Genomic DNA, 10195 nt, shown 5'->3' on the forward strand with positions numbered 1-10195 from the left:
TGGAGTAAGAGGGCAAGGTCGTTAATGATGGGGAGGGGAAAGGAAGACGGCAGAGGCGACAGATTAGCGCTCCCTCTTACAGGCACGCTCCACATACGCTCAACACTTCTTTCCTTAGTGTGGACTGAGAGGGTGGGGCCAGGAGTGATGGGGAGGGTGATGAGAACGGTAGAGGTGACAGAAGGACACTCAAGACTCCGCGTTCTCGAGTTTCAGGAGGAGCATTGCACGGCGGAGAAATATTCTGGGGAAAAGGTGAGATTCGTCTGCGTCGAGTCACCTACGGCTTGAGAGGATTACCGGCCCCCTTTTCCCCTCCAGGACAGGTAGGGTTGGGATAGTTCACGTAACAGTGGGTTATCGTGTTTGTGTGGAGGGAGGGAGGGAGGGTGAGTATTGTTGACAAGCCTGAGCCAGAGGAGGGGTGGAGGGGAGGACGGTGGCACGGGTGGTGGAGGGGCCCACCGAGGGGAGGGGGACGTCCCCTCAGGTGTGGCGTCTCTTACCTGGTCGCTCACACCTGGCTCTCCTGGCCGAGGTACGATAACATATTTTATCCCATTACGGGTCTTGGTATACTGTATTGATGAAACCATCAGTTATGTGAACGTTTTCTTGATATGTAACACCTAGAGCATAACACACAACAATAACAAAACAATAAAGTTTTCATTTGCATCCCCGTAAAGCAAAATACGCGCGATCTGTAAAATTAATGTTTAATTTTTTTTTGTCAATGAATACTTTCTTATCAGAAAGTTAAAAGATGGTCGGAGCCCCAGTGGTTCCAGCCACACCCAAGGACCTCATTCCAGCAAAGCAAACACGGTGTTTAGAGAGTCCCATGCCAGGTAAGAAAAGCCTATCTGGCACCCTACCTAGCTCTAGCAACCCCCACCTGGCGACGGAGGCGGCGGCGCCCAAACACAGACGAGGGGAGCTGACGCGCCCTGCACCGTTCACAGGCTTCCCGGGACGCCCTCCACACAGCCCAGCGAGAGGCCCCGCCGCGCAGGAGGAGAAGGGGGAGGAGGGAGAGCGTGGCATGAGTCAAGGCAGGTGAGGATGTAGTGAGGGAAGGCTGTGAGGGGGCGAGGCTGGAGAGGAAGCTGAGGACATTTTAGCAGCGAGGAATGTGTGCGTAGTGGCATTTCCTGGTAGCGGTTCCGGTACACGAACTTATTTTGCACGTGGCTCAGGAGATGGTGGGGTGATAGCGGCAGTAAGTAGACGCCTGAAGCCAAAGCTCTGGTGTGTCCGAGGCGGCGAGGCTGTGTGCCCACGGGGTGCCACGCGACGGTGTGTTGTGTATATACCAGTGTGGTGTGTGGAAACTGCGTGTGTGTGGTGAGTGTGGTGGGTGTTTGTTGGTGTGCTGAGGGACTGAGCCACCACCACGACGCACACCAAGGCAAGGCATTACATTTGTGCATAGTTTCTCACTGTTGTTCTCTCCATCGTCATCAGGAGAGGCGACAAGTCCCTTTGGCTCTAATTAACGTAATAGTGAACTTGTTATTCTGTGTAAGTGCTACAAAAAGTTATCTTAATCAGCATTTCAATGGGAAATAAATAGCCTCGTCGATATCCAGCCACGCCAATTTGACAACTACGCCTTGCCCGCCGCGTGTCAATAATTTAATGATGCACTAACCAGCGGCCGCCATTTTCCGAGGAAGCCGCATTAATAACATGTGCATGATGACAGTGTTCCCTTCTGCGTGCCTGCTGGTGGTGAGGCCTCTGCTCCCCCCGTAGGCCGTGGCGACTCCTTCAGGCTGAGTGAGGCGGGCGGAGGGACGAGGAGGCGGACACGATGTCAGACTCAGAGGAGGAGACGGTGGAGCGGCAGGTGAAGATGGTGCTGGTGGGGGCGCCGCAGGTGGGTAAGACCTCCATAGCCCTCCGGTACACCCAGGACACCATTAACAAGGCCTACCAGGTGAGTGCACGGCCCCGTCAGTGTGTTGTGAGAAGCGCTGATTTTAAGCGAGTTACTCGTGGGAACCGTTTTCTGTCTCAACATTTTACTCATTTTCTGCCGCGCCAGGCGTCCATGGGGGTGGACTTTTATCTGAAGAGACTTGTGCTGGGCAACGAGCGCAACGTGAACGTGCAGGTGTGGGACGTGGCGGGGTCAGCCCTCACCGGCAAGATGACCGACAAGGTACTGAGCGCTGGGCACGAGGGGCTGCCCAAACAACCCTCAGGCGTTAGTGAAACACAGTGTGAAGATATTAGTAAATGTGTCAGGTACACTCACGTAACATGTAACCATACATAATCCACTCCTCTCCACATCCTTTCCGCCAGTACCTGTACGGCGCCCACGCCATCCTCTTCGTGTATGACGTCACCTCCACCTCCAGCCTGGAGACCCTCCAGTCATGGGTGACCACCGTCCGCAAGGCCTCCCGCGCCCAGGAGCGGCCGCCCATCCAGACCCTGGTGGCCAACAAGGCCGACCTGGAGCACGCCCGGCAGGTGAGCGGCGGCCCTTGTTGCCGCTTATCACACATTAATAGCAGGGTCGAGGCGGGTAATTAGGCTCAAACAGCGCCAGCACCACACGAGAAATGGTATCCGCATTTCAATTAAACCAGACCCCAATGTAAACATCAATACTGTGTTCCACACCTCGCTGCTGCTGCCGCCCCGCACCACACAGCTCTGAGTCTCTGCCTCCCTTCCCCTCAGGTGAAAAGTGACCGCCACCACAGGTTCGCCTCGGAGCACGGCTTGACCTCCTTCGTGGTGTCGGCCAAAACCGGCGAGGGCGTGGCGCTCACATTCCAGAAGGTGAGGACAGGCTCGGTAATGTGTTGTATAAAATGCACACCCGTTTTGTCTTACTTAAGTTATCGTATATAGCCTTTCTCCTGCCTCTCTCCCTTCACACGTGGCCCTTATAACGCTTCTTTACACACACCGCTCACCGTTCATCCTCTTCTCATACATCTTTCGTTTATGCCGCAGATCGCGGCGGAGCTTCTCGGGGTAAGGCTGAGCAAGGCGGAGCAGGAGCAGCAGCAGCCTGTGGTCACGGCAGAGATCGTCACTTTTCAAGAGACGTCGCTCCCCAAGGTGCCCGCCACGGCCTCCACCAGTTCCTCCACCGTCTGCAGCGTCATGTAGCGGCGGTCGGCTGGCCACGCCGTTATCTGAGGAGCGGCGGCACAGACCTTGGAAGATGCAAGGCACTGCCCCTTGCTGGAACCACGGCGCTGTGGTGTCGCGTGTGCTGTTATAATGCTCATGGGCCAGACTTCGACAGTATATTGACTTTTCTGCCTCTTGTCAAAAGCTCGTGTTTCAAGGGGCTGGTAGATGTGAGCAGCAGTTGTCCTCTCCTCGCAGTGTCCGAACTCATCTGATCAACAGCAAAGCAACTGTTGTGACACTGTACTGAGGAAAATTCTGGCCGTGAACGTGGTGTGTCTGCTACATCAGTTGGATGCCAAAGTGTATGTCTTCAAACAAAACAAGACAAAAAGCCACACATTCTACACCAACCTGAACTGTTTCCCGGCGCATCGGGGCTGCAGCACCAAATAGTGGCGCAGCGGCGGGGTAATATGTCTTTGAGGGCTGACCCGGGCGGGGCGAGGGCGTGTTGGGTCACCGAAGTGTGATGATGACGAGCAAATCAGTTATAAACAACATAACTTATTTCCTTTACAGTTCAGAGCAAGGCAAGGAGATTGATAGGACAACACGTCTAAGCAACTACCCTCGTGCTGTCCAGAGCCTCACAGTCACTTCCTTTCTGTCTGCCACTCAAGAAAATCTCAAAGTGGAGGCTTGAATTATTTTCCGTCTTGCTAATACAGGATCAAAATGAAGTGTTCTGCACCGCCTCATGAAGTTAGGTCACCCATCGGCGTCGCACGTGTCATGGCAACTCACACTCACAAAATAATAATACCGAAACTTGTAAAATACTACGTAACATCAGTTTCCATTTTTACATCAGCCTCTTTCTGTCACGAATTTCTGTATTAGTTTTACTATGACTACAGAATTTGAATTCATTATTCCTTTTCTGAACTTAGAGGCGGATTTTAATGTCGTTACTGTTACTTTTTTACTGTCAGTGACTTATTAATTGAGTGACTACTCCAGCGTCTCAATTACTCTGTGAAGGTAAATACATACGTTTCACTGAAATACTTTCCCGCAGCGCGATATCTCATAACTGAAATTTTGGCGCATCACTAACCTTAACTTTCACTATTTTTTTTTACCACTGCATTTTGTACATTTTTGTTTTCACGGTATAACCTTATCAGACTCATTTAGATGCAAAAAATGACTTCTACAAACGGTTACTTCGATGTGAAAATCTTCCATTAACATCCCTCGGCAGTCATCAGGGAAGACATTGCCGCCAGCACCTCGTTGAGCTGCCCCGCCGGACGAGGCGAGGCTGGCGGCGCGGGCGGCGGTCCGTCAGCGGGGTGACATGGCTCATCATTCTCTTCAAGAAGCTCTTTCACCGCCATAAGATTTCTTGATTCATCTGACGTCTTGAACAAGGGAGAGTCTCGTCTAGACGCAGCCGTCGTCCCGTGTTGTCAGCAAATCATGATGAGTTACATCCCGCATACACTTGGCGTTGACCGTGCCTCGCCTCGCCCCGCCCAGCCCGCCCAGCCGTCCACACCAGGAACGCGTCCGTCCCTCAGCGCCGCCTGGGGCCACCTCCCTCACACGCCGAGCAAGACTGGCTCCCATGGCACTCATGGCCACACTTGAGAGGGCATGCAGGCGGAGGACATGAGGAGAAAAAAAAGAGAATAAAAAATAACCATTCTATACACAGCGCATTATGTTCAACAGCAACCAAGTGATGAAATTCAGTCTGGGTCGTTGCTAACTTTCTTCCTGGTCGTAATTCTCAAACCCCTGGGCGAGGCATTATGCTCCTGACACACACACACACACACACACACACACACACACACACACACACATCGAGCTCCATAGTCCAGTGGTTACAAGTGTGAGACCCCGGGTTCAGTTCCCATTCGGCAGTGAATGGGCACTGTCTGTGTTGTGGGTGGTGTTGTAAGGTTTCAGACATTCCATCAGATCCGTCTCCTGAGTTCCAAGCTCATTCAGAGAGGGTATTGGCTGACGATTGCGAGTCAGGCGTGTGATCAAACCATGGTGAATCACACACACACACACACACACACACACACAAACTGGGCCTGAGCCGCCCCTCGCCGTCTGCTGCACGGCGTGGCCGGCGCCTCTGAGCCTCCCTCTGTTTATGTTTCCCCGCCGTCAACCTCAACACGGCGAGCCACAAGTCTCCTCCATGACCTGCGTAAATTTTGTGAATGTTCCATCACTGTTTCCATTCGCCGAGCCTCGCCACGTGTGTCCCACGAGGGGCGTTTCTCCTTTCTTAGCAGCAGTAATCAAACAGTAGGCTAAGGAGGTCACCAGCTTTACTGCCTTACAGAACAGCGAATGCCAGTATATATTTTGGAAAATATTATAGTAGAGTCTATAACAGTACTGACACCGCTCATCAAGCACAGCCTCTCCACAAACAATCATTCCCGGATCTACAACAACATGTAATGGCTGAAATGGTGTTGTCAGGAAATTAATAAAAAAAATACTATGATGTTTTTTTCATTTTTTCCATAAGCTGACGGCTACTTTTTTGGGGTAATAGGAAAATGCTCAGTACCGGAGTAAGGGATCGGTGTCTCATTTTCGTAATCAAACGGTGATGTCACCTGACACTTGTTGAGGCAGCGACGATGACGATGGTAGGTGTTGGCAGGGGGGTGAGGGTGGCAGGAGACAATGGTGGGTGATGGGTGGTAGGGGGAGACGGTAGCAGGTGGATGGTGGCAGGGGCGGATGAGCTAGGGAACCCGGAGACAGTGGTGGGTGATAGGGTGGAGAGGGGGACAGAGTGGTGATGGCAAGGGAAGGTGTGAGCCAGAGGTGGTTGGGTCAAGGCAGTGGTAGGTGGGTGGTGAGCGTAACCGTTGTGTGGTGGTGGCGGCGAGTTTGTGGTGATGGTGTTTGAGTGGCAATGTTGGGAGTAGCAGGTGACGGCAGGGGCAGTAATGGGTGGCAGCGGGAGTATAGATGGTGATGGTGAGGGCCGTGTATGGGTGGTGACGGTGAAAGGTGATGCGAGACGGAGGGTAAGGACTGGGTGTAGTAACGGCAGGCGGGTGGCGGCGGCGGTGGCGGTGGTGGTTGTGTCTGAGAAAAGTGTGAGTCACCAGAAATACACCCAGCAGGAGGCCGCGGCGCTCATGACTGCCTGACTGCCTGACTCGGGACCCGTCTGGCGGGCTGTCTCACTCAAGGACCACAAAGAGGGGATGATGGATTTATTTTTGCAATAAACAATAAGTTGATTTTGCTGATTGTCTGCATGCCTTTACTCTATGGACAACGCTCGAACAGGTATTGCTGACCTAACTCTTCCACGTGTCCAAAGGGATGCATGTTGAACGGTTATTTGACATCCTTCAGGGATGCCACAGCCACATGCAGTGACTTACTGAGTGGCTGACGATGTACAACAGAGTAAAGAGTAAAGGCTGAGTATGTTTTGTGCAGCACACACACACACACACACACACACACACACACACACACACACACACACAATATAGACATACCTGTTTGTCTGCAGTCTTTGGATGCATGTTTTGATGTATTTGCTATCTGATACCAGTAAACTATACTATTTTAGGAGAGCGATGTCTGCAACAACTAACTCCGCCGCAGAGGTTCCCATGCCCGACCAGATGGAGACGCCCCTGACATTGCGCCGCCCTCCCCGCCCCCTGCACACACACAACAGCTGAAAGACACATCATTACACCTTAATGACACCCACAGCACCAAGTAGGAGAATGGTTTCAAAGTACATACTTAAATTTCAAAGAAAAACCGGGCGTGTTTGTTTCCCTTAGTTATTAGTTTTAGATTTCTTCTAATTTTACTGGCGTGCGATCAAAGCCAATGGTGAACACAGAAAACCTAAGACATATTCTCTACGTGGAACCCCTCAGCGACATCCCTCCCTGCTCACCCTCCTCCTCGACTCATTTTTATTATTATTATTATTATTATTATTATTATTATTATTATTATTATTATTATTATTATTATTATTATGAGACGAAAGAGGTATAGAAAGGGAGGAGTGCGGACACTATACGCTGCTTGTCCAGTAGCCCCCAAACACCTGAGACGCCGAGAAAGGGAAAATGAGAGTGAAAGAAATGAGAAAGAAGAAGAAAGAGGGCGAGGAGATTGCGGTGAAGCAAAAAGATCAAGAAATAGAACGAAGGACATGGTTTGTCGTTTGTCACCCACCAGGGAAGGGGGACTGGGACTCCCAGGAGGGCCGGGTGCACGGCTGTGGCTGTGAAGTGTGAACCCGAATCCACACTCTAGAACTAGACCTAGATGACCGTTGGCTAGCAAGCTCATCCTGCTGGGCGTCTATAGTCACCCCACTATTGGATAGCCCAGTGGGGGAACCGGTTTATTCGCCGGCAGTCCGACCATGCAACAGGCAGTACTGGATTACATGGTACCAGTAGTAGTGGTTGAAAACACTAGCCTGACAAACAAGGCAACGAGGCAACTCTACCGCTCAAGCATAAGCATAAACAGACGAAAGCAACTCACTCGCTGGCAGCTTCGCTTCGTCACGTGCATGCAAAATGTCCAGCACGGTTGTGAATTATTATTACCGATTCTATTTTTTTCTTCCGAGGATCCTGTGTTAGCTACGGCCACCTCCCGCACAGCCTCCCACACCGCCGCCGGGGAGGGGAGGGGGAGGGGAAGTGAAGGGGGTAGTAAGGGAGGGATGAATATAGAAAAAGGAGGATTAGAGAGAGAGAGAGAGAGAGAGAGAGAGAGAGAGAGAGAGAGAGAGAGAGAGAGAGAGAGAGAATGAGTCACGTGCTGTACGGCATGCAGTGATGAATGCGCCGCCGGTCAAGTGTCAGCGGATCTCCTGTTGGGTCATGGTACCGTGTGACCCGCCGAGACGTGCTGGGCGAGGCAAGGCCGGGACTGCATGGTTCAGGACTCAGGAGGAGGAGGAGGAGGAGGAGGAGGAAAGATGAGTTGACAAGGAGGGGATAAATGTGAGAGGAGGGGAGGGGGGGGGGACGAGGGGAAGGTGGAAGACTGCATCGCCTGTCGTGTGGCGGCGAGGGTGAGGGTAAGAGTGAGGACGAGAAGTTAGTCTGGTCCGGAGTGAGGGTGAAGCGCCCCTGGCTAGGAGGCGCGGCAGCTGTCACTGCCCATCACGGGTCAAGTGTTGGGCGACGCGGCCTTCACGTCATGGCGTGCCGGCAGGGCGCGGCGCTGCGGCCCTTCACGCGGGCTGCCGGGGGCGGGGGCGATTTCCCGTTGTCATTCTTGATCCGCCTCCATTCCACCCTTCGTCGTCACCACATAGCACTCGGCTCCTGCACCTCCCCCCCTGCCCCCGCCCAGCCGTGGTGTGGTGGCTGTGGTGTGGCAGGGCTGTGCTGCTGTTGTTCTTTCGCCCCCGCAACCAGAGGTCAACCCGCAAGTTAGATGAGACTGTTAACGGTGAATATTAATTTTTATTGGTTGTTTTCAGTGTTAGTCAATGAATGTATGTATGAATGCATATATGTATCTATGTATGAATGAATGTAATATGTATGTATGTGTGCATCAGAGCTGGGCATCACTAACGAATGTGAACTTCCGCTATCACAAATCCGCTAACTTATTCCATAACTTCCGCAATCGCAATTCCGCAAATTTCGAGATTTAGTTGAAATCGCAATCGCAAATCCGCCATCGCAAATAGCTACACAACATTTGCAGTCTTCCGCCACAAAACTTAACACCACAAACGCAAACTGCAAACAAATATTCTATTATCAATAGCTCTCGAATCTCTTTTCACTCTATTTGCGATGTAATGCTGTAGCTAGGCATGGATCATACATACGCTACTGCTACTTCAAGTATGGGCGAGTTGTAATCATACTAATTAATTTGTAATAATCTAATAAGCATCTAATATAAACTTATGTTTAATGAAAAGGACCAAAGGAAGTTCATCAGTGTGACAGTCACAACTATTTCCATATTCATATGCCCTATCTCCTTCAAAATACTTATTATGATGTTTACAATAAGATCCCCTGAGAGGTTTATGTGAATATGCTTTTTGTAAAAAATGGAAAAGGCAACATCTAAAAAAGTTTTGAAGTTAATTAGTTTTTATTTTAATATTTGAAGTATCTATCAGATTGAAGCTGTCCGGGCTGAACCGGGCTGGCACCTCCACGTGTTAGCGGAGGTTAGCGGAAGTAATACCGCTAACGCTAATCAGCAAATTAGCGACCTTTTTGTCGCAAACGCAAATCCGCAAATGAAATGGAACTTCAGCTATTGCGGATTTGCGGAGTTGCTGACTAATTAGAGGAAGTGTCCAGCACTGGTGTGCATATACATATATACAAGTATGTACGCATGCAGATTTGTACAATAACGACAGCGACACCAACATCAAATCCAACACCATCATCATCAACCTAAAAACATCACATATGGATTTCCCTTAACACCAACACAAACACCATCTTCATCATCATCATCAACAAAACATCTTCATCAACATAAAAACATTCCATATGGATTTCCCTTCAGAGACAACAACGTCAGGCCAAATTTAGGCGTGCCCTGAACCTCAGCAGCCTTGACTCGTACGATGCTTGCTGATAAGACGGCGCAACCTTGTGCGTGCCCCGCGGCCCCAAGGCAACCTTGGGGCGGGACGGCGGTAAGGTGTTCTTGCGTGTTATGCGCGTTAATTTATGTAAAATGTACTTGTGAAAGAAAAAAAACTGTACAGTCGCGATATGAAGTGATGTCGCCGCTCTCAAAATGTTTCGTACGGGAGCATTTGAAGGTAACGGAAGTGATGTGTATTTATTGTTTATGTTATAATGTTCCCTTTTAATGATAATCTATAATACGTTGTGATGTAAAACACGGTAAAATAACATAGTAGTACCTGAATTACAATTATACATTCATTTGTTTAAAAAATGCGACTGCGAATGTCATATGTTGTCTTCAGTACTGAAGACAACCTTGAAGTGACTTAGCTCACGTCGTGTGCTTATCTTTGCAAAACTGTTGTTAT

The 10195-nt window shown here is 50.4% G+C and overlaps 1 protein-coding gene across 1 annotated transcript; it reads left to right on the forward strand.

Annotated features, from left to right (window-relative positions):
* Positions 1 to 867: 867 nt before the first annotated feature.
* On the forward strand, positions 868 to 5638 carry LOC126986843 (ras-related protein Rab-28-like). Its single transcript, XM_050843285.1, has 6 exons — positions 868 to 1059; positions 1759 to 1942; positions 2051 to 2167; positions 2314 to 2484; positions 2698 to 2799; positions 2977 to 5638. The coding sequence occupies exons 2-6, from the start codon at positions 1817 to 1819 to the stop codon at positions 3133 to 3135; spliced, it is 675 nt and encodes a 224-aa protein (XP_050699242.1). The 5' UTR covers positions 868 to 1059; positions 1759 to 1816; the 3' UTR covers positions 3136 to 5638.
* Positions 5639 to 10195: the final 4557 nt, after the last annotated feature.

The sequence above is a fragment of the Eriocheir sinensis genome, chromosome 63, assembly GCF_024679095.1.
Source record: "Eriocheir sinensis breed Jianghai 21 chromosome 63, ASM2467909v1, whole genome shotgun sequence".
NCBI lineage: Eukaryota > Metazoa > Arthropoda > Malacostraca > Decapoda > Varunidae > Eriocheir > Eriocheir sinensis.

Coding starts and splice junctions, on each gene's coding strand:
- LOC126986843 (XM_050843285.1), top strand. CDS start 1,817: ATGTCAGACTCAGAGGAGGAGACGGTGGAGCGGCAGGTGAAGATGGTG. Junction 2,485..2,697: donor ACCTGGAGCACGCCCGGCAG/GTGAGCGGCGGC, acceptor CCTTCCCCTCAG/GTGAAAAGTGACCGCCACCA. Junction 2,800..2,976: donor TGGCGCTCACATTCCAGAAG/GTGAGGACAGGC, acceptor TTTATGCCGCAG/ATCGCGGCGGAGCTTCTCGG.